The sequence below is a fragment of the Drosophila montana genome, unplaced genomic scaffold, assembly GCF_035044405.1.
Source record: "Drosophila montana isolate Dmon_TW-CO22-7 unplaced genomic scaffold, ASM3504440v1 contig_1505_1, whole genome shotgun sequence".
Classification (NCBI taxonomy): Eukaryota; Metazoa; Arthropoda; class Insecta; order Diptera; family Drosophilidae; genus Drosophila; species Drosophila montana.
Genome location: NW_026996452.1, coordinates 2,697,209 through 2,722,389, shown reverse-complemented (window position 1 = coordinate 2,722,389; position 25,181 = coordinate 2,697,209). Strand labels below are relative to the sequence as shown.

At 41.7% G+C, this 25,181-nt stretch overlaps 1 protein-coding gene across 3 annotated transcripts in view; it reads right to left on the bottom strand.

Annotated features, from left to right (window-relative positions):
• The window catches only part of pxb, a 28,591-nt gene extending 4,841 nt beyond the window's left edge, over positions 1-23,750 (bottom strand). Inside the window, exons 1-3 of one of the 3 annotated variants that reach the window (XM_064695319.1) lie at positions 23,387-23,750; positions 14,801-15,180; positions 7,199-7,311 (exon numbers count right to left, since the gene is read on the bottom strand). In XM_064695319.1, coding sequence (XP_064551389.1) covers positions 7,199-7,311; positions 14,801-15,016 — 329 coding nt within the window. In that variant the 5' untranslated portion in view covers positions 15,017-15,180; positions 23,387-23,750. Of the gene's footprint in view, positions 1-7,198; positions 7,312-11,151; positions 11,273-14,800; positions 15,181-15,747; positions 15,899-23,386 lie in introns of those variants that run through there. The other 2 variants (XM_064695327.1, XM_064695336.1) reach the window with 2 other exon arrangements.
• Positions 23,751-25,181: the final 1,431 nt, after the last annotated feature.

Here is a 25,181-nt window from a genome sequence, read left to right as displayed (position 1 = left end):
GGCACAAGGAAGGATGCGAAAGCAAAGTCGATGGCGTTTGGAAACCGCGTGCCATGAAAATAATGAACATAATTAAGTGTTGCCCATGGCAAAGACAACATCAGCTAACAGCTACAAAACCACCCCACCCACCCCCTCCCCCTCTATTCCATCCGTGCCCCAAACAGCCGAGCGGCAACCTCTTACAGCTGCCATATGGCCAAGTCTCAGTTCGCAAGCGCGCTCAGCATAAGCATAATGAAAAATGTGGAATTAAATTGACGCCACGTAGCATGCCCCAGGGCCAGGTATACAAAATGTATGAGTAGTGGTTAGGGGCAGTGGTTGCCGAAGGGAACGGGGGAGGGGGAGGGAGAGGGGGAGGATGAGTGGGAGTGGGAGAGTTGTCGGCCTTGTAATGTCTTGTAGGTAAACATGCTGCGTTGTCAAACGGAAGTCGCTCGTAAAAACTCGCATGCACAAGACCAAGGAGCCACCCCCCTCCCCTCTCGACCCACAAAATAGAAAGCGAAAGCCAACCATCGTATCAGCGCATCTGATTGTCGGAATGGGGCATATAAACGTACATATACGCACATATATAATATAATATGCTAGCCTACTTTCGGGCAACGGGCACGTTCTAAAACAAAGAACCGAAGTCTGCATGTGCTTTCGTCAAGAATATAGGAATTCGCATTCGATTTTGTACAAACAAACGTTTACGAATGCCGCACAAAGAGAAATTCATAAATTATTGATAGCATGTCATAGCAATTAATAGCAATGAGAGCTTATGTCAGGCGACGGAACGTTTGCGAATGCGCCGCACAAAGAAAAGATTATAAAAGTGACAGCTGTACGTTTACGAATGAAGCGCAAGAGGGAATCAAGAAGCTTTGAAGGGAATAACAAATTACGTGACTTCTTGAACTTGACAGCCAGTTAAAACTTTAAGAAAGACTCGCACAAAGGTAAAAGAAAAACTTCATTTAAATACACTCAAGAGAGAGCAAGAGCTCGCTTGGGAGAAAGGCAGAGAAAGCGTTTATGTCAACTTATATAGCTGATTGTCTACATATTAAAAAGCAAATTTTAATGAAAGTCTCTGCCAGCTGACAAAAGCTACTGAGAGCACAAAAGCCATCAAGTTGCAAATTAACCCCGCTCGAGGAGAGAGCATAGTGTGTGTGTGCTTGCGTGTGTGTGTGTGTGTGTGTGTGCTGAGGTTAAGAGTCGCTGGCTGAGCCAGTCTGAGGCTGTGGCTGCCTGTTTGCCTTTCGCTTAGCGCGTGAGCGAGGACTGTCAGGCCAGGCTGTCAGGCTGTCTGCGTGCCTTGTAAAATATTCTTAAAAGTAAATTAAATAATGTGGCATGCCACAATATGACGCACAAGCCAAAGGAGGCGAAACAAAGGCGCAAGCACAGAAGGACAGAAGGACAGCAGCGGGGTCTTGCTTTGCTTTCTTCCTTCAGCTTATTTCATTTCATTTCACTTACGAGGCGTAAAAATGAAATCAACGCATGCGAGTTTAAACGCAGCTTCGAGTGTGTGTGTGTGTGTGTGCGGGGGTGTGTTTGTGTGCTTTAACCCCTTAAGCATCATGTTTGATTTCTCTGAGCATTATGGCCAAAGCTATTGCAATGGACGCAGCGTCCCAGGAGTGCCGTACAATTTGGCCAGCGCGTAAAAGAAAAGTTCTAGGAAACTAAAGCTCAATATAAGTATATACATACAAAATGGGTGAGGGGGTGTTCCTTAAGCAGCTGCCCCATGCGGCATACCTTTGGGGCAAGCAGCAAGGGTTGCCTCGTGGCATAAGCAATTTACAATAAAATGTAGCCGAGGCAACAATGCGATTGTACGTGAGGGTGGAACTAAGATCGAGTCGGCTTTCGAAGGGGTTGCACAGGGGTAACACAGAAGGGGGGATGGGGGGTTTACGATGCCCAATTCTTATAATATGCAAGCGTATCTTTTATTTATGAACTACGCGTCCGTCTTGAGGGTGGCAACAATAACAACAACAAGATACAAAAAAAGAACCAAAAGACAAAGTCTTTGACTTTGATATGCAAATGGGTTGAGTGGGGATTGTTGCGGCTGCCATGAAATCTAATTGTCTGTATCTATTACTACACACATGTATGTATGTATCTGTAGATATAGATGCATATAAGTATATGTGTGTTGAGTCGTTTGTGGCATGTTCGCGCTTTGATCCTTGCTTCAGGTGCAGCTGCCGCACGCCAAGCCGCAAACCACATTTGCGGCCAACATGCAACAATGGACATCGAACTGCATGGTAGGGATATAAGGGGAGGGGGCATGGGCAAGGGCAAGGGTAAGGCTTTATTAGAGTGCATAGCAGAAAGCCGCAGCAACAAGTCAAAGCATTGTAAATCGTAGGCGAGACCTTAGAAGAAGAAGCCCGTTCCCAATTTCAAATTCAGCTCGTTGTCGCTAAGAATGTAAAGTTTTTGGTTATTTTGTAACAAAAACGATAATCATATGAACGTGAAAAAGGAAGCATTAAATCTGTGCCAAATGTCTAATTCAATATATATAGTGTATATGTGAATTTCTTAAGCAATGTCCACGCAAAAATGTTCCGAAATGCAATTTCAACTTAATTACGTTAACTAAACGTTGATTGTGATTTATGTCTTAAGCTGAACCAACATGTGGCAACACTCGCAAAAGTAAAAAAAAGTTGCTGCAAGCCTATTCGAAATTCTCGTGAAAATGCTGTTCCCAAATCCAGCTTCAACGCGATTTCATCAAAAATTATAAATATAATAATAATGAAATTGAGAGCATGACAACCTCAAACAAATAAGTTTGCCTGCCAGTTTAAACGTGTATTCTTTAGGGTCTGCTCTTGATTAAAAATTGCCAGGGCAACCCTGGCCAACGAGAAGCAATATGTAGACAATTTTGTAGCACGGCCATAAAGCGAAAATAAAAGTTGATGCGGCTCGAAAGTAGCGCAAATTGTGATTCGTTATTGCACACTGCCTGACAGGGTTGTCATACTTTTGTTGCGAGCGACAAGGGGCGAGAGGGGACGCGGCAGGCAAGTGAAATTGCAAGCAGGCGAAATTGATTTTATTTATTTAGCAGTCAACATTAATGACAAGACACGCACGCACGCACACACACACACACACACACACACACGCAGATACCGCAGCAGCCCATGGGCCATAACTTTGTTGGGGACCCTGTTGCCAGGGTTGCCAGCGCTCGTATCTATTTAATATGCATGAGTGCGCGGCCAAGTGGCATCTCAATTGACTTTAACATGCTTCAGTTGGGGGTGCAGAAAAAAAACAACAATATTAAATTAAAAAAAACAAATGCACACGGAAAAAAACTTATCGAAATTGCAGCGCAAACGTTTCAATTTTTATCATTGCTTTTCATTTGTAATTATTTGCATAAAATTGAGCTTATTTATTGAGATATTATTAACTGGCGACAATGTTAACAGTTTGCACGACAAGCGCTTCAGATTTTTTCAACTCTCGCCAACAACTCTACCAACCTCTCTCCCTCTCCCTCTCGCTCTCCCTCTCCCACTCCCTTCACCCAACTGCAGCACATGTTGCATACTTTTGGGTGGCATCGCTCACATTTTATGCAATTAATAAAGTTCAATGTGCAAACATTTGCAAAAAGTTGGTCAGTTTGGAAGGGGTGACGGTGGGAGGGGGAAGGGGGGAGGGGGATTGATAGTGTGAGGTTTCAGCACTCTCTGGCGGTTTATTAAAATAATTAAGGTAATTATGAACAGGCGACTCCATGGACTCATAATAAATTCCATTTATGGTTTGAACGAAAAAAAAAAATACTAAATGGTTTGGTATTTCGCTTTAAAAAAAAAACTGTATGTGAGAATTCAACGTATGTGTGAATGGAAAAAGTGTTGTAATTATGAGGGGTTTTCGAGAGAGAGAGAAAAAAACAATTAGGAAATCCCTGAAGAGTATGTAAATTAAAAGCTGGCAGCTACAAAGGGGACTCTAAAAGATAATATGCTACAAAATACAGGTGGGCTAAATGAAAGGTGCGTAAGCTTAAGCTTTATTGGCGTAAGCTTTATTACAGACTAAACAGTAGTTAGTTAGTCGGTAGAGAAAAGTTCCCCTCCCATGGCAGCCATAAATGTAATATTGTAGTCAAATATTAATAGATTTCTCAACATATTTAAGTATATAATATCCCTTAAAAGGGCTTAAAAGAGCGATTTTACAATTTATTAACTTTTAATCTTAAGGCGCTTTAAACAATGCCTGAATTCCTTAACGATTCCCGTTTTACAACACTAATAAAATAGTACCAGCTATCGACTATCGAATGCTGATACTTTAGCTCCTTTTGCAACACACTTTTATTGGTGTTGAACAAAAAGCAAATTAAATTAACTTGGCTTTAAGCAACTGTCTATTGCCGTTCCCACTCCTACTGTATCTGATATCGTTTTTTTTTTCACGCCCCAAAACAACAATACAAAAAAAAACAAGAACAACTTTCGGCTTTTATGTGTTGACATTACGATTATTTTATTTCTATTATATGAGACGAAAATCAAAAGGGAAAAAAAATAAAATAAATAAAATTAGTTGCTATTTTATTTATAGGTTTTCTATGTCGCTTTGTTGTCGGCACACGCAGCACGATAACCCAAACGCACACACACAAACGCACACACACAAATATACATACATATGCATAAATGTATATGTATTCACATTCATATTCATATTTATTTGTTGTTGGCGCCCATAAAGGCAAAAATAATGTGCCACATCATAAATGCCACGAAAATGGCGCTAGACTCAAGTTGTTGTTGTTGTTGTTGTTGTTGTAGCTCTACTTTCTTTTTGCCTTCTTTTTTGCGTTGGACATTCATAGTCATTCACACACACACACACACACACACACTCACGATGAGCAACACGCACATGCAGATAGCAAATGGGGCAAGTTTTTGGGGCAACACTTAAAGCAGCAGCTTTTGCTATGCTGTGAGCGTCTGTGTGTGTGTGTGTGTGCGTATAATAAAGATGCTCGTCTGTTTTTTCTATGTGTGTGCGTGTGTGTGTGTGTGTGTGAGCTTGTGCGTGTCCTGGTCATGGCCATAACCTCAAAAATGATGAAGCACAACAGCAGCAGCAACAACAACAACAACAACAACGGCAACAACAACATTTGCGTGTATTTGGTTTGCTCTGTTTGCCTTGCCACACGCCCCTCCCCTACCCCCGCTCCGCTGCTCTCTTCTCGACCGCCTCTTTATCCGGCCTGTGTGTTCGTGCGGTCAGCAAACTTTAATGAATATGTATGAAAAGCGCTTGTGGCAACTGCTCAGCAGGCGACCCCAGCCCGCCGCCCAACTCTGCCATGCACCCTGCTTAATTTCAGTGCCATGAATATTGCCCACTTTTGGGCGTTACAGCCAAATCGAATGTTGCTCTTGTTGTTGTTGCTGTTCCTTTCTAACATGTTACTTCAACACTTGTTGATGCTAGCGAGAAGAAGAAGAAGAAGAAGAAGAAGAAGCACGAGCAACTTGCGTTGAGTGAAAGAGCAAAGCTTTAAGAGCAGCAGCAAAGTCGATGTGGGTGTCGCTGCTGCTCATAACTTGGGGCGACCTTAAAGGAAATTATATTTTTAAGAGCGCACAAACATTACGTTTGCTTCAAAGATCTTTCAGCCTATTTCTCTTGGGATTCATTTCCTGCACACTCTTAAGCTCTTAGTCCCGCCATAAAGCTCGCACACTCATGAAATCAAATAAATGTTTAGCTATAATTCATATGCGCAAAGCTAAATGCAAAAAAAAAAAAAAACACCAAAATTTGGTTAAGCCATTAAAACGTACAAACACACGCCGTTCACACTCTCATACGTGCATGTACTCTCTTACACACACACCTACAGACAGACAGACCGCAGGCGAACTTTTTGTTAAAGCATGTAGAGTTGAGCGGCTACTAACGCTGCTCTTTCCCCTGTCCGCTCTCCCCTCTTTAGCCACACAAAGGCACTCTATGCTGGGCGTGCAAAAATCTTTGGCTCTGCTCTCCCACACATATGCACTGCATATGTAAATTAAAGCCAAGCACCGTTACGTGCGCCAAGTTGTTTTTTTCCTGTTTTCCTCTTTCTCTCATAGTTTGCTTTAGCTGCGGTTATTTGGCTGCAGATTTTATTTGTTTTTTTTTTTCAGCTTTTTGTTGGTCAAATTGTTTTATTTTTTCTCTGAGCTCTCTCAAAAAGTTGATGTAACTGCGTGTGTGTGTCTGTGTGCGACCATTACTCGTGTTTTTTTTTTGACTTGTGTATTTAAAATTTCAATTTAATTTAGTTTTGGTTTTTAGAGTGAGCGCACACCCACACACATGTAGGTCAGTGTTGGAAAGTAGACTACATTAATTCTCGTTTGGTCGCCATTGCGTTTTACGTGCTTTTGTTGTTGTTGCTGGGTTTAGTTGTTTGTTTTTGTGACTTTAGCAAATGGGTTTTTACAGTTATATATGTATGTATGTGTACGTACAGTTGCATAGTTTATATTGTTTATTTGGCTGCACATTTGGCGCATTGCTTGCATTTTTCATGTGGCGCTAAATTGCTGGCTGCCCAACACTTTTATGGCTTATGCATTTTTCTCTTTTTGCTACTGTGCAACACTTATTTATAGTAAATTAATGCAGTCGACGCTGTGTGGTCCCAACGTTGGCTCAGTGACGCCCAACCAAGAGGTGGTTGGCTGGCATATATAAAAAACAGCAGAGAGCGCAACAGCAGCCTGCCACATGCAACATGTTGCAACGCCCTCTGCGGTAAAAGTTGCCCAGAAGGCGCTCAAAACCGCGATCAAAGCCGAGACAAAACCAGACAAGCAGCCACACAAGGCGCTCCACTCAAGCACACGACTGTATGAGTGTGTGTGAGTGAGTGTGAGTTCAGTTCTGCAATCAAGTTATCTTGAGCCACAGGCAATCCAACCACATGCCACAAGTCGAAGCAGCATAGTTTAAGCATAGACACACACCCGCACTCAACACTCAGCCCAGACAAGCACCCGCGTTAGTCAATGCAGAACAGAAAGAGGAAGCAAAGCAAGCTGGACTTAATTAGTCACAGCATGAGCAATGCACGCTTAACAAATATCTATGTTGCTTTTGTTATTTGTATTCTCTTTGTACTTACTTCCAGACAAACAGCGAAGAGATGAGCACAATGAGCACCAGCAGCAGTGAGAAAACCGCTATCATCGCTGAGGTGGCCAGTGATTGGCTGCTGTACAAGCTGGCGTCCAATATCTGCAAGAGAGTCAAAAAGAAAAGAGCGTAAGTTGAAATTACTTGGCAGTGAGTGAGAAGTAAAAGTAAAAGCAAATGGAAAAGAGTAAAAAAATTGGTGTAGCCAATGCAAATCACGACGCAACTCAAACACAAAGCCATTTTGCATGCCAATAGAAAGAAGAGGAAGCAGCGAAGCAGCTACAAAATTTTGGTAAATATGCCTAACGAATAGCAAACAAAAGCGCGCGCGTCTGTTAACCTTTTTTTGATTCGCTCAGAATTATTGAAGTTGGCTACAACTGGGCGCGAGTGGGAGTGAGATGGGGCTACAACGTGCTAGCAATCAACGAAATTAAGGTCAAAACATGGTGAAAATTGCCTACACAGCATACAGGAGCAACAATAAAGCTGTGGCAGAGCAAAGCTCAACTGTATAAAGTGAAATGAAATTCAATTTGAATTTTATCACAACTTTCAACTAAATTCCAACTTATCAAGCTTGCGCTGTCACAGATAAATTGTCATTTTTATCGCAAGAAACTTTTGTTTTCTATAATTGAATGTTCTTTTTTTTTTTTTGCTGGTCAAAAAGTTTTCGAAAAACAATGAAAATCACAAGCACCTGTCATTGGCCTCAACACAAATACAAGCACAAAGATAAACATACACACACACACACACACGCATACACGCGCCGAATAAATCAGTCAAATGCATTGGAAAAATATTTTGGTGAGCTCAAAGAGCGTGAGCCAGAGAGAAGGAGAGCGGGAGAGAGGCAAACAAAAGCTGCGCTCGAAATGAGGTCAAGCTTTGACAGCTGTGCAAATAATTTCGCCTCTGCCAGTCAGCCAGTGTGTGCACAACTGCATGCGTGCGTGTGTGTGTGGTGTGTGTGTGCGTATGTGTATGTGTGTGTGGATGCGCGTATGTAGGCCGCGCTTTAATATGTAATTGCATTTTTGTGCATACACTAATTTATTAATAAATAGTTGCTCGTTGATTTATTTGCGCTGACACAGTTTCCATTGGGCCCGGAAGCGATCAGGGTCTATCTGGCTGCCAGCGCCACTCCCCCCGCCCCCCGCCCACTCCATCGCTGACACTCTTTGGCAATTAATCATTAAATATGCCACAGCTGAGCGCATACAAAACAAACAATTACAAAGACTGAAAACCCGCTCCCAATTTCATCCTCAATGCGAGATAAGCTATTAAAATATTGACAGGCATTGCCGCCGTATGGCGAAATTGTTTAAACTATCGAAAGTTGGGGGGCAACACGAGTAGCAGCTAACTCCCCCCCGCCACCCCCCTGCCCCACAGTGCATCACAAGCTGTACGCGTTATCATCAAATTTTAAAGGAATTTGTTTTCATTTCTTGTCGTAAATTGTTTTGAAAACCATTTACAGACAAATCCGAAACTGAGCCAAACAAATAAATAACAATAAATTAAACAATTATGCGAGCTGCAGGGCAAAGACAGACGCAGCTCCAGAGCAAGAGAGAGAGAGAGAGAGGGAGAAAGAGGGGCGAGAGTCAAAAGTTACCACAAAAAAAAAAATGAAAATGAAAGAAAAGAAAAAACTCTCAAAGCTCATTGCGCGTAATCAAATTGATTAATGAGCTGCGGCGTGGCACAGTGTTGTGAAGTGTCGAGGCAAGGCATGAGAGGAGAGTTGAACAACAAGTTGCGGAAACTGCGAGTCTTTGGTGACCTGTTGAGTGCGCTACATCAACACTTGAGCTTCAGTCGACTTGTCAATTTATGAGAAAATTCAAATTTTCTAATTGAATTGCAATTGGAATTGGTTTCAGTTTCCGAAGTGCATTTAAATTTGAAATCCCTCTCTATACTATACTCTGTCCAATATGCTCGACCACCTACTCCCCTACACTGCGCTGCTGTACATGGCTGGGTTGGGCTAGCCTGAAATCTTAAAATCTCACTTACGACATTCGATTTTGTAAAAGTAAAAAAGAAAGAAGAAAATAATGAAATTTCTTTTGTCTTGTGTTTGTTGTATATTCTTTGCCTATTTTACTCGCGGTTCGCGTGTGTGCGTGGATAATCGATAAATCAATGTGAATAGGCGCGGGGCCTGATGTGAGTGCGTTTTACCTACTATTTGTAATGCTCGTTCCGGGGCAAACAAATGGGCTTCATGAGTAGCTGACAGCGTGAGTGAGGGGGAGGGGGGAGAGGGGTTGGGGCAGGCTCTTGCAAGGGACTGATGTAAAAGGCAAACATTGCGACAGCTCGACTGCCGCCGGCTTACAATTGCCGCTCGTCAGCTGCAAATAGGGATTAAGCCCAACTGCTCGCGAGTCAGATAAAAACTCAAATAGAATCTCACACCGAACAAAAAAAAGAGTTGTTCGTCTTATCGATAACAGGCAGCCCGTGGCAGCGCACCTTCTGTTTGCCCAGATAAGCGCATTTTCCAGTAGGAGTTGCGTGCGGGCCAGGGCATGATTGAAGGCTTTCCATCGAGGCGAGTCGGGTCGAGTGGAGTCAAGTCGGGCAGCCATAGGTAGCCGCAGTCGTAAATTAATAACAAGAGCCGTGGGTAAACACTGGCCACCAGATAACGATAACGATAACATTTTGAACGATTTATGTGTAGGCAAATAGCCAAAAAGTAAATAGGAAAACAAAAAGGGGCCCTCTTGTGCGATAAAATAATTAAGCCACAAGACATTAGGCCTAAAATGAAACAAAAAATGTGCTCATCGGGAATTATGGCTGAAAGTTAACGGCATTAAAAGCTGTTCTGATTTAGCTGCTTTGTGCTTCAGGGTTGCCAGGGCTGCGAAGTTTTTTTTTTCGAATGAAATTTCGACACAATTTTAACAAAGCGCTTGCCTTAAAGTGTTGCTGCGTTCAGGGTTGCCAGCTATTGCCAGTTTGTGCAGCTCATTGGATTGTTGTGTGTGCCTACACCTGCCTTCCCCTCCCTCCCATCCAACCCCTTCCTTCAACCTTGAAGCCAACAACTTTGTGCACAAAGTTGACGCACGCGTTTTCATTTTCCTGATGTGAAAAACACAAAACTTTGCAACTCTGCCCGTTTCAGCCGCACTCAGAAACAATCGCAAGTGTTGCATGGAGGCAGGAGGCTTGCAACAAGCACGTGCCACTTCCAGGCTCAGCGAGAACAACAGCAACAGCAGCAGCAACAACAACTTGCCACACTGATAACATGGCAAAAGTTTTCTACATGCGTTGCGTGTGTAACGCCTTTTTCAACACTGGCGCAGGCGGCAGCTCACTTCGATTTCATTGCACGTGCATATCGACAGTTCTTTTACAGCCCCTCCAATATGCCCCTCTCTCCCACCCCCCACCCCCACCCCCATCCCACTCTAGTGCGCCTAGAGTGGTTGTGTGTGTGTGTGTGTGTGTTTATGTTGGCAACTTGGCGCAGTTTTGTAACCACTTGACAGTGCAATTGTTTGGAAACAACTCGTGATTGAGATGCATTCGAGTTGTTCCATCTATCTGTAAAAGTCTCCACTCCCATTTTCCCTCTTTCGCCCATTCTCGCACTTACCTTCTGTGCTGCGAGAAAGCTACGGACTGCTGAAAGTAGCATGTAATGAGTTGAGAAAATTCAACTTACAGACAAATGCCAACTTTACACCTCTCATTCGGAGTAGAAAAGTTGCAGCACAGCTAGTGCAGCATTTAAGGACAACGCATAAAGCAAAATGCAAAAACTAAACGGTGTCACAAGAGAAATTGCCGGAGAGTGAGAATGTAAGCGTGTTGTAACATATAGGACGAAACGTTTACGAATAGCATACACAAAGCAGAATGCACGAAAACAAATGTACAGCTAATCCATAAACTCACACGCATTTCTTCACATCCGAAAGCTATTACTTAATCCGTATGCCTAGTTGAATTGAAGTTGAGCTGGCGCAAAGCTCATCTGGATAAACGAATATTATTTTCTTTAGATTTTCAATGCATATACATATATAAATTCAAGTTTGTTATTGTCAAGGAAAAACTGCCAGACGATTTTTCATTTCGTTTTTGTTTTGCCTGTCTGCAGCTGTGTCTGCTATGTGTCAACTGTAAACAACCTTAGGCTACACCCTTGGTTCTCCCTCTCCCCCTCTCCCGCCCCTCCTCTCAACACTTCCCCATCATCATCCTCAGCTGGAGCGCGCGCCCAAAAGCAGACTACAAAACTATGCAACATTTTGTAGACAATGGAATGTGCGACTATTTCGTATGGCATTCGCACGACATTTGATATCAATGTCAAGACATTTGCACCCCCGCCACATGCAGCTGACCCCCCTTACCCCCCCGTTAAGCCCCTTCAGTGTTTGCTTATTTAAAGCGATTTTTCGGCAAAGTTGAAATATTTGGAGCTGAAGCCAAGAGAGCAAAGAAAAAAAAACGAAGGCAGCAAAAAGTAAATCAGAAAGGATTATTTTGCTGCCACGCCCAACTCCAATCAGTGCGAGCTGCTTTTGCTTTTCCAGCTTCTGCTCCTTCTTATTTCTTTTGCTGCTGCTTGTCAAATTGTTGCTGTTGCTTTTTTTTTTATTTTTGGATGCTCGCGTCGCGCACCAAATTTAATTTCGCATGTTTGACGCGTCGTCCTCGTATTCCTGTCCCGGCCACGGTCTCCTCCTGCTTGGCTCTAAAGCTCAATCGGATCCTTTGCGTATTGTTGGCACTTTAAAGATTTTGGTATACCCTGTAGCCACTTGAGTGGGGTATATAGGGTGAAATACTGCTTAAGATTTTGAAATGTTCCAAATAGTTTCCCTATTTTAGCCAGGGTATCATTCACGGAATCACTTTTGATTTAACGTGACATATACTCTTGATTTATAAGTTTATTCTTTATAGGGTAACTAATAGTCTTGCAAGCCAAATTATTTACTTCGATTTACAAAAAAACTTCACAATATACAAAATATTTAATGTCTTCATAATGTTTTTTAGCTTGTAAATATTTGTCTTACAGGGTAACCTCATGGTCTGGCATGCCCAACTTTATCGTCTGCTGATTTCTCCTTTGCCAGTTGACAATTACGCCCACACACACGTACACATACACATACACACACACACACACATACGCGCACACACACTCTGCTAAATTGGCACAATTCCCGTTAAACTTATCAATTTGATGAGAGAGAATTTCGCACACACACACACACACACACACACACACACACATTCTCACACACACACGACGTAGACGCTGCGACTTCCGACCCGTAGCACCCACCCATCCCCATCCCCAGCCCCATCCCCATCTCCAGCCCCTCCGCATTCACCGTTGCCTTGAGGTTGGCATTTTTTAACGCTAATCCATTAAATTGATGCTGATGGCAATTGAATTTAAGCTGCTCCGCACAGATTTCCAACGTATTTTACCTGAATGCCAGTTAGTGTAAGCATGAAATTGCATTTCGATAAACGATAGACACAGTTATCGATATACGGAAAGTGGGGCGTAACTTAAAGCTGACATTAAGTTCATGTTAACATTTGATTTGTCAGAGAAAATGAAAGAGAGGGAGAGATAGAGAGAGAGGGGGAGACAGTCTGACGTGCTCATATGAAATTGCATTTCGATAAACGATAGACACATTAATCGATATACGGAAAGTGGGGCGTAAGTTAAAGCTGACATTAAGTTCATGTTAACATTTAATTTGTCAGCATAAAACAGCAGCTATCAGGTCGAGATAGAGAGAATAAGAGAGCGAGAGATAGAGAGAGAGCGAGAGGAGGAGACAGTCTCAAGTGCCCACACACACAAAATCCGGATCATCATATTTCGTTATCTGGCGCTCGGAAGACCACACACATTTGAGTTTGAGTTTGCTTTTGGTTTTGGTTTTTTATTTATTGAAATTTTCGTCTGTTACATAAATGTCCAAAATTAAGTGGAAAGCACTTGAGTTTTCCGACGTGTTGGGGCTGCCCCAAAAAGAAATATACACATGCACATATATGGATGGGAAATATATGGAAGAGAGGCAAGCACACACACACACACCAACCCACACACACACACAGACATATCTCTGGGCACGTGAGTCTCGTGTGCTTATCACTGTGTCCGCCCTCGGCTGATGTGTTGATGTGGAATTTGATCTTCTGTTTTGGTTTGCTTCTTTGTTTTTCTAAATTTTCGTCTGGTTTTTCCGCCTGTTGCCTAAACAAACAGGCCAGCGATTAGACCAAGTGCCGGGTTACACTTGGTTAAGGTTCTGCTTGTCTTTCTCTCATTTCTCTCTTTTTTTGTTTAACAGTTTTTCTTTATTTTTTAATAAAATAATTTGTAACATTTTCGTGTAACCGCTGACAATCTTCAAGTTGGCTTTGTGGTTGGGGAGGAGCTCGAATTTGTTACGCCTTGCATGGCCATATGTTGCCACGTTACAACCCCCTGGCCCGCCAACCCCCGCCCCATGGCCCGTTGTTGTTGTTGTTGTTGTTGCCAACTACTTGGGTTGTCCTTTTTGTGCCCTGACGCTTAACTTTTCATTGTTATTGTAATTTGTTGCTGTTTCCCGGCCAGCAGGCCGCGCAGGCAGGGCCAGGGGATTGGGTTGGGTTGGCTCTGGCCAGCCTCATAATGATGACGTTTTTTGTATACATAAATATATATACATATATATATATATATATATATTTGTTTTTTTTTTGGCAACAGCAACAGCTGCTGCCAGGACTTCAAGAAGCAAAGAGCCTTAAAGTGTTGCCTTGTGGTTGTCTGCGAGCCCAAACAAAAAATAAAAACCGGAAAAAATGTAACTGGAAAAGTGGGCGTCACCTTGTTTCTGGCTGTCTTTGATTTTAAGTGGGCTGGAAATTTAAATGGCTTTAAAGAGTTTTACGGCTTTAAGTGTTTACAGCTAGTTAGTTAACAGCTTGTGCGAACATGTAAACATTTGATGTTAAGCCTTACAGCTATGTTAAGAAATAAACTTACGAATAAAGCCAGTTCGACTGTAAACTGATTGTTCGTGCTTTTACTCTCATCTCAACTGTACCATATTTAATTAAAGAGTTTTAGCATAACAGTTGTGCTGCGCTCTCATTAACATATCCACTGATAATGTTAATTTCTGCTTAACACTTTCAACCTTTTTGAAACAGATTTTTGATCAGATGTCATAAATCGAGGCACACAGACAATGCACAGCAATCAGTTCAAGTGTCAAACACTCAACTTTTAGCACTTGTGCCATGAATCCCCGAACCGCCCACAGGCCCAACCCCCTTGACAGAAGCAACACCCCAATTACAAGAAGAAAGGGCGCATTATTATTATTATTAATATTACTATTGTTGTTGCTCGTATGCATAATGCAATAATTCAATAAGGCAACATAAATTTCGGACACCTTCAGATTGCTAAAGAAAATCTCAACAGCTGTGCACCCTATGCAGGCCCAGCTCATTAGGCGTGCGAGGGTTGCAACCCTGGTCGCATGGGTTAACTATAAACAATACTCACCGGCATGGCCTGGCAGACATCGCTCTCCCATTGCTGTTGCGCCAGTTGCTCCTCGTTGCAGTCCTGCGGCACCACCGTGTACTCGGCGAGGGCCGGGGGTCGCGGCGGCGGCGGCATGAAAAACTGCGGCGGCGGCGCCAGCGGCATGCCAGCGCATTCATCGCAATCGAACACGAAGAGATCGGCGTCCATTATGGTATCCAACATTTTCCACATTTGTTGTAACTTGTTTTTTGGTTTTTGATTTTGGTTGTGTGCGTTGAGTGTGAGTGACTGTATATGTGTGTGTGTGTGTGTGTGTGTATTAGAGATCTTGGACTGCGTGTCAAATGCGTTTCCTGATCGCTGTCATCGCTGGACAGCCGTCAACGGCGGCGGCGCTGCAAAGAGAAGAAGGAAAATTCTATGGTTAGTCGAGGATTATGAATTTGTGGCCAGGACATGCAGAGGACATCAGACAACAGCTGTCACTCTCTCCCTCTCCCTCTCTCTCTGCATTGTCTCTTCCAATTATCTGGCAACTGTACTGCTCGGCACGTAACATTTGCTTTGGCTAATAGCTGGCCTGATCCTGGTCACACTTCCTTTGGCACATGCAAAGAGTTTATCGGAATAAAGCCCACTTTGCAACTATCAGGATATTTTTGAACTTGAACCCCTAACAATTGCAACGATCCTAACGTGCGCTCGGACAGAATCCACCCCAAGTTTCTAGCCGCGGGGCAGCTCTGCCTGTTAATTTTTATTGATTTTGTTTAATGCGTTTCTATTTTTTACGTATTTATTTTTATTTGCTTTGGCTTTTTACTCCTCTTGCCTTTGTTGTTGTTGCTGCTGTTGTTGTTGTTGTTGTTGTGCGTGTGTGTCCTGTTTTTAGCCCTTCCAATTTTATTACTGCTCAGCTAAATATACATTTTCCTTGTCATATTTTTCCCTTTTTCCTCTACCTAAATCTGTCGACTCATCGGCAATTGTTTTAACCCCTCTGCAGTCAGTCCTTTCTGTTGTTTTTCTTTTTTATGATTTTTATTATCCTTTTGGCTGCGGTTCTGTTGTTATTTTTCACACATATGCTGACAAAATAATTGAGAAATTGCGTACAGCATGATGAGAATATTCATTTATTTAGTTAGCAAAAGATCAAGTTTCGTGGATTGATTTTGACATCGATAACTGTCAGACTTACAATATGGGTTAATTTTGAAATGTTATCGATATTTGAATGTTAATCGATATTATAACTTTTACTTTTGTTATCATTTGCTAACGAATTGATCGCTTATTTCAAAAGAATAAAAGAGTCGAAATTTGGCATTTTGAATATTCAAAGTTCAAGTCTAAAAAGTTTCTATTCTGTTGCTGTTTTATCGATAGTTCCGCCGTTAGTTATTTGCATCTCTTACTACCCTCACTTGAAGTGTGATCGATTACTTTCTGTTAGCGACATTCATCTTTCCAGATACACTGATATTAATGATATGTTAATTGACAGTTGATCTGCTTTAGATTCCCTTGAACCTCAATCGATTCTCTAGCAGTTATCGATAACTGCCAGCATCTGGTTGCCGTTAAACTTGACAGTCGCATTCAAATTGGTTCCATCAATGCAAAAATGCCAAAGCCGAATCTCTCCTTGCCTTAAGTCCATGTGGATTACGTTGCGGCTTAAGCTCTCGGCTGTCTGCCAGCTACTTGACAGCCGGGAAAACTCAAGAGCTCAAGAGTCCATGTGGCTGCTGCGTGGGGTAACCAGGGAAAGGCCAAGACAAGGCAGGCGAGAGAGATACGACAGAGGGAGAGAGAGAGGGAGACAGAGTAGGCAAGTGGAGGCAACATATGTTGCCAGTTGGGCCATTTAATTAGCTGCACAGTGAGCTGACAGTTGTCAGAGAGTGTGGCACTGACTGCAGAGAGAGGAGAGAGAGAGTGAGAGAGAGGCAGGCAGGCAGGCCAAGTCAACTGATAAGATCTCAAAAAAAAAAAAAACTACAATTGTTGTTGTTGCTGTTGCAGTTGTCTTGCAATCAAATGTAAGCCGCTGTTGACATTGGAGATTAAAAGATATTAAAAACGAAGACGACGAAGCGAATCTGACACACAATGTTGCACGGGGCAGAAGAAAGAGACTCCAACTTGAACTCGAAATAATACAATGAAATGACGGACAGCCAGACAGACAGCCGAAAGAGAGCGAGAGCGAGAGCGAGAGGGGGAGAGAGACACACACAAAACATGTCAAAGATGAAATGTTGTAAAGAAAATTGAATTGAATTGAATGGAATTGAAATTGGAATTGAAACGAAGTCAAACTTATAAATAACAAGAAAAAAAAAACATAAATAATAAAACAGGCAAGTGTGCAGAATGCACGACTGCTAGATACCCTGTAGTCAGCGCCAAAGAGCAACAGGGCTTGATGGAATGGGGCGAGCAGTAGGGGTATGCAAAAAAGTAATTTAAATTTAATAAATAATAAATAGAGAGTTATCAAAAATGTTAGCTAGCCCCGTGCTAAGTATGCCTCTTGAGAACATAAATACCAATCCAAATATTTGTGTACTTCCTCTTTTACAGGGTATACAACAACAAAAATGCAGCACTAATGCAATATTGAATTGCCACAGCAAAATGCAGCCAAACAATACAAAAACTCAACTTAAGGCTTTAGTTTATAGTTGTTTCTTTTCGATTTTTGAAAATCGATTGAATTGTCTCGCATCTGGAAACAGAGGCTGCGACTGCGACTGCGACTGCGACTGAGACTGCGACTGCGACTGCGACTGAGACTGTCTGTTGATTAGCTTTTGAAAGCGGCCCATTAAAAGCGCTGCTGCAATCCCCAAGAGCTGCAAAATAATGAAATAAATCGTGTTGAAAAACTTCAACTTGGCCAAAACAGCAGAAGTGAAGAGTAAAAAAGAAAAGACAAGGTAAGGAAGGGAAAAAGGAAAGCTGAGCTGGAGCAGACGAGACAACGAAATCGATTTGTTTCGAGATTAAGTCTGGGACATCGCATCCAGAGGCTCTCCAGGGACGCACTGGCAGCCCGTCGAAGCGTAAAACGGAAATGTTATGGACGCGCCAAGGAAGCGCAAATGGAAATCAAAGTCCTGTCGAGGTGAGTAGTCAGTAGTCGGGTAATTAGCGAGCGGGGCAGGCAGGCGGGCAGGCGGCATTCTGATAAGAGAAAATCAAAGTGAAATGCTAGCAATTAGATAATTGGCTTAAAGTTGGGCTTGAGATACATTTGTGGAGCAGGCGCACACTTGAAGACAGCTGCGACGCGCAGCTTGTTATGATAGCGCCAGGCAGGCACTCAAGGATTGAGAGATTGAGAGGAGCGAGGGACAGGGGGAAACCCCTTTCATTGATAGAGCACACCAATTAAAGCTGGCGACCCCATTCCCAATTAAAGTACCGCTCCATAGAACTAGTTACGCAATACACTTACTCTCCACTTACTTTCTCAGCACTTTCACCCAAGCCTGATTTATGCCTTATGTAACTGGCGTTTGGGCACTTGAAAGGAGAAAAATGACAACAACGAAACAACAGCTGTCTAGGAATATAATTGAATTGTTCTCAGCGAGAATTTCGATTGGAAATTGTCTGGGGCAATATCCAAAAATTAGCTGGACAATTGTCAGGGATTGTTGTTGGTGGTTGGTTTTCCTGTCCTTTTTTTTTATTTTTTGCCACGCATTTAAATGACTCAATCGTATCCGACCACGTTTTGGGTCACAAGCCGAAACAGAAACCGGCAACAAAAAACTCAGGTAACAGAATGGGAAACACATTTATTAGCTACAATGATAAATGTTCTTTCCAAGGATCGACAGTTCTCTCTGTCTCTATCTCTTTCCGTATCTAGCCAGCTCTTTCGCACTGTCGCGACGTCTGAACGTGTAATTTTAATTCGTTTTGGGCCTACACACACACACACACACACATAGATATATATATATATATGTAACTGATATGGGTGAGGCTCAGGTAGTCTGGCAAGAGAGAAGAAAACCCAAACTGCATTCGGCATTGAAAATTGAGACATTTAATGTAGTTAGTAGTCTTTGGTCTCCGGGCAAACGATAAGTGTTATGGCCACAGCGGGATAACAATTTCCAATATGTGGAACAAATGTAACAGGCCTGAGCTGGTAAACGATGGAAATACATACATATATTGGCAAATTGATAAAGGGAAGCGATAAGCCCGCTGCCAAGTAGAGGCAATAAGGTGCTGCCAGACAGGAAAGGTTGGCAGAGAGCAAAAATGGGTTTAGTACAGGATGATGATATAGTATATACTTAGTATATATGCTATATATTAGGCTATATTTCATTAGATTCTATCCTGTAGTATACCATATTATATCATATATAGCGTGGCATATGATATGATATATTACGGCAGAGTATCTGCAGAAATTGATAATAGAGCTTTTCTATATCTCAGCATACAATTATTATAAAATTAGAAAACTTATTGGAAACATCCTAAAAATATATATACAACATATACTATATATGTAACAAGATGTTTATATAGATATTTTTTATATTATCTTTGCTTTTCAAAAAGAAATCATTTTCTTGTGCCAAATGCGCCTTTACAAAGCATTTTGAAAATATTTTATTATTATAATAAGGCTTATTATACCATACTTTAATTTTCTTAAATAGAATAAATAAATAGGATGCATTAATTATTGCAGAAAATTATATGCGGAATTTTAATAATTTATTTTCTTTATAAAATGTATAAATGTAGTGCAAAAAATATAATTTTTAAAATTATTTAAAAATTCTTAATGCTTCCCATATATTTATTATATTCTTAAAAATTAAAATATAGCAGAATAATAATTTCAATCAGCCTTTTAAAATATAAAAAAGCTAGCTTTTTTTGAATTGTTGCTTATCTCTTATTTGCCTGCACTTGTTTGAAACATTTTAAATGCAGTTTTTCTGCTGCATTCAGCAAAGTTTTGGGCAAATACTTAAAATTGTTTGTCGCGAAAAACTTATCTATTCCTAAGAAACTACTTCAGCTAAGTGTCAGCAAAAACGATCTACTTGTAAGTTGCTTTTCAAGTTGCTCCCAGCAAGAAAATAGTTCAAATTAGTTTAAGCTTAAACTTATCTATTCTCAAGCTTCGCCCTGCGAGTTCTGCCTAAGACTTATTAAGAACTCGCGTACGCCCCAAAGCATGCTACAAATTGCCAAAAAAAAAAAAAAATCTAGGCTAAAATATGCGTTAGCCCAAAACCATAAAAAAAGCGTAACAAACGCAAAGAAGTTGAAGCGGCAAAAAAAAAAACAAGACCTACAGCAACTTGTGCCTTAGTTTACATATCATTTATTATTTGTTGTGCTTGTCCAGTCGGTCGAGGTGTTTGTGGAGGGCAGGAGGATGGGAAGGGGGGGGGGGGGGGGGCAACTAACAGCGTCACGCCCCTCGTGCAACAAACACACCGCCCTGGCCGCTCCCTTTGGCCCTGGCTGCGGCCACATTACGCAAAACTTTTAAATAAAGCAACGCGCCTCGTTGAAGCAGGAAGAAGCAGCAGACGAGGCAGCGGCAGAGGCAGCGGCAGCGGCAGCGGCAGCGGCAGTTGACGGGCATGTCACATCAATGTCACTCAGCATTAAGAGCTTGAGAGCGTGAGAGGGGGGTTGGCGAGGGGGGAGGGGAATTACAGTAAGCATGTCCTGCGACGGCTGCGATAAAGTTTGTTTTCTTTGCGCTCTCGCTTCTCTCGGGCCGCCGTCGCCGTCGCCGTCGCCGCCGGGCAGCTGAGCATGAAAAAACGGCGGCATTTGCCCAGCTCCCCCCCCCCCCCCCCCCTCCTTCGCGCACTCCCCATTCCCCTTGGCGGTCGTGTTAGTCCTGCCTTTTTTCACGGCTTTCGCTTTTTGCGCTGCGAGAAAATTACAAGCGCATAACAAATATTTTGTTTTCAGATTTCTTTCTTTTCTTTTGTGTTTTGTGTTTTTTGTTTTTTGTTTTTTCTATTTTCATTTTCCGCATGCCTCAAAATGTACTGTAACAATTTTCGCGTGCGTTTTGTTTGTAATTTTTTACTTGGTCTACTTCATCTTTTAAGTTCACTTCTCTTCTTCGTTTCTGCTCTTTGGACCTATTTGCATAAGGTGCTTAGCGTGTGTTTTTTTCTAAGCCGCTTAGCATATGCCAACAGACAATTGAATGAGCTTCAAAGCACAGTTGCAGTTGCCTCTGCTTCTTCTTCTCCTTTTGTTTCTTCGACTATAATTCACAATTGGTTCTGACGTTGTCAACTATAAGTAAGTTATTTATTCAATTATTAGCATGCAGTCAATTCCCACGCGGCTGACTCTAATAAAGCCATTACAAGTCACAAGTCACAAGTTTTGTCAACTCTTTTCAGCCACGAAGTTGCCTTTTCTTATAAAATATATTTCAGCTGAACAAAAAACGCGCTGGACATACTAATTAGGCAGCGTTTGTCAGAGAGAGAGAGGGGAAGGGAGGGAGTGAGAGGGCGCAGGCAGCTCAAACAAATAAATTTGAAAGCAAACAGCAAACGGAAATCCTGTGAGCCTTTGCCACAAAATGAAAATGAAAAAAAAAAAGGTAAACATGTGTAGCAGTCGGTGCGTGTGCGCAATTGAGATTCAATTTGGTTAGCGCAAACTTCAAAATTCGATACGAATGTATCTGCAAGATACAATTTATAAGCTGAGATTTTGCAGTCGGCAACATTCGCTACTTTTCCAATTTTGCGTAGGCTTTTGAGATTGAGTTATTATTTATCTGGTGTGTGGCGCGTTTAACAGCTCATTTAGCGCTTGTATCTGGCAGATACGCGCCTGTGTATCTTGCAGATACACACGAGACGCGCTCGCCGCGCGTTGCCCACTTGCCGCGACGTCATAAATTTTGTTTTGGCACAAATTTATGAGTTATGTTATGCCTTGGCTTGTGTTTACCCAAAGGATTAAGCTAAGGCAAAAACGGCTGGGGGAAAAAGAGTCAAGAAGAAATAACAGAAAATAATGAAGCTGCCGCCAAATGTGGCAAGCACTTGTTGCGCCTGCCTTTTGCTAATAATTTAAACAAATTTACTTAAAACAAAAACTGTTGACACTTTGCCAGACGACGGGGGCAGAGGCGGGGGCAGAGGCAGGGCCAAAGGCAGAGGAAAAGGCAACCCTAGACAACAGACGACACAGCTCGCTGGGCTACTTAAACAAAGGTGTGTGTTGTGCGCGTGTGTGTGTGTGCGCGTGTGTGTGTGCGTGTGTGTTGCTTAACCTCATAGATGACATAAGTGCTATGCTGTGTGTGCATTGCTTCTTCTTCATTTGTTGTTCACTTTTTCTATTTGGTTATAATTAAAGCTTTTGTCGGCACTTTTGTTGCTGTTGTTGTTGTTGTTGTTGTTGTCGTTTTCTATGCCTCAAGAATGAACGCGCGCTGTGGATTTGTCTTCTTCTTCGGTTCAAAAATGATTTGTTTGCTTTACAGTTTGTGGTTTTTGAGAGAAACTAAAGAATTAAAGCAAGAATTTCGCTTTATCTGGCTTTGGACACATGCCTTCTCCCAGTTCTAAATTAATAAAGTACTTGATAAAGTGCTTCAACAATTATTTTCTCGTGCTTTTCATATGCTGTTGTATATTTATATCAATAACTACCATATAAGTCCATGGCAATACAACTATTTTCAAATTCTACATACTTTATATTACATTTTATTTTATTAAAATAGTTTAAACAGACTTGATTAAACAATTTCATTTTAATATCATTAGAAGAATTCTTAGAATTCTACTACATAAACAGTTATTATCACAGCTCTCAGATCACAAATTTTCTTTTACCATTGGCTAATTCCTGGAAATTTTCTGATTTTCCTATCTCACTTAGCGTGTGGCGCATTTCCTGCTTCTATATTATAATCAGAAATATTTATGAATCTATAAACATAATGGCATATGCATATATAACTCTTATAAATTAATAATATTATTCATGAGTTTGTCATGCACTTTGTGACGAGCTGCTCCGTTATTTGCACACATAAAAGTTTTTAGAGCATTTTATTTAGATTTTAAGCACTCTCTATTATTTATTAGAACAACAAATTGCTTTCCTAACTGTGTGCTAAGCCCAATCTGCGTAAGCCACTATTAAAATCGAAATAATTCATAGCTAATCCTCATGGTAAAGTGCCTTGTATTTAGCTGCTGTTGCATTGCTTTCGGCTTGTCGATAATCCGTTATCGATAAACAAATGCAAGCAGCTTGCAACTGTTTTACAGTTAGAGTGAACTTTTAGCGTCCATCAGCTAAGCCAAAGCCAAAGCGTTAATCTGCTGCTGCTGCTGCTGCTGCAGTTGCTGCTGATAAGCTTTTGGGTCGACCCACTCAAGAGTTGCATCCGTTCGTAGTTTTCTATCGCCCACTGTGTTTAGCTTTTTTTTGCCGCCTCACGCCGCTCAAAAACTCTAACTCTAGCTGAATGTGGACCCGCTTATTTGTGTTTTGTTGTTTTTTGGCAGCCTTTCAGCATTTTTTCCACGCGCTGCTCGGCGAACTTACCCGCTGTTTTTTACTGTCCGCCGAAAAATAAAAGAAGCTAAAAGGACTCCAAATCAACTCTTGTGGCTGCTATTGTTGTTGTTGTTGTTGTTGCTTTCGTTATTTGTATGGAATTTTGGCTTGTTGTGACACAGATTTGAAAAATATTAAAATATGAAAATTTTTGTTAGCACTGCTTGTTATTCGCTTTAATTTCTTGCACTTGTTTTGTGTTGATTTTGCATTTATTCGTTTGAACACTTTTTACAATTTTCATTCACATTTTTCACGTTCAGTCTTTTGCGTTTGAGATAAAGTTTCGTATTCGTTCATTCGTTTGATTTTCAAAATTTCACGCGAGGCGCACACGTCCGTTGGCGGCGACTGCGAGTCAAAAACTGAAACTGAAATCCAAAGCGAGAGGCGAGTAGCAGCAGCAACAGCAACAGCAGCAGCAGCAGCAGCAGTCGGCAGCGGTCGGCAGTAGCGCTGACGAATGTTGCCTGGCTGTACGCACACACACATACACACACGCGCACGAGGCGCGCTCGCATGTTCAAGCACGCTCGCCTCGCATTCGTTGCTGTGCAACATTTCCTGGCTTGCGTTCATTTTGTGCACGTAAATGAACGACACCTACGCTCGCTCTCTCTCGCGTTCTCTCGCTCTCTCACTTTGGCTTTGCAGTGCTTGCCATTGAACAGTTGAATCCGAGCGCTGCTTGTCGCATGTGTTTGTTGCTGTCCTCTGCCGCTAACATTGGCGGGCTTTTTGTTTTTATATTTTTTTAGCTTATTTTATTTTGGTTAGTTTGCAATTTAAGTCCAAAACTCTTGTTTGCAAAAAAATACATACATGTGTAAATATGAATATGTGTGTATATGTACAAATGCGTGTATGTGCATACATACATATGTTTATTCTTGTTTTTTGTATTACTTGAATATCAGCTTACGACAACGCATGGGCTTCTTTGCAAAAAAATCTGTTTTAAAATTGACAATTTTGTAATTAAAAAAAAAGAAAAAAATATATTTATGAAAGCAATTGAGTAAGCAATTTATTTAACAGACTGTGTTCAAGTTGGGTTTCCAATTTCCAATTGACTGATAATTGCGAAATAGATAGACATAAAAACAAAATAAACACGGCCGCCCACTGAACGTAAGGAATATTACAGTTATAATACGCAGCTGTTTCGTTCGTCCATTTCTAACAAATCCCCAGAAGGCATTTGGCCAATGCAAAACAGACAGCAGCCAAAGCCAATGACGAATATACGACAACAACAGCAACAACACGAACAACAACAACAACACGAACAACAACAACGATGATGATCAAGGTCAATGTCTCGCAGTGCGCTTTTCCAGCGCTTGATTTTTTGTTCAGTTTTGCTGTTTTTCTTCTTCCGTTTTGCAGCATGTAAAATTACAGCAGCAACAACAATAACAACATCCACATTTTGAGACCGGCAACAGCGGCAGCTCAATTTCGAAATTCGAACTACGAAAATGAACGCTAGCTGCGCTCTCTGGCAGCACACTCTCTCACTCTCTCTCTCGTTCTCTCTTCTGCTCTCATCGCAACATTGCGCTCTAGCAGCATGTTGCTAGCTGCACTGAATGTTGCTGCAAACGCATTTCTAAGTTTTTCCTCAATTTGTTTACGTATTTTCCATTTGCTGTTTACGTTTTACTTTCACCTTTAGCTACAGTGTACGCTCCCCCTCCCTCTCCCCCTCACAAGTCTATTTTGTTTATCAACAATTGCTAGGCCCGCCGTCTGTTTATTTTCAATGCAATTTTATTCCCAC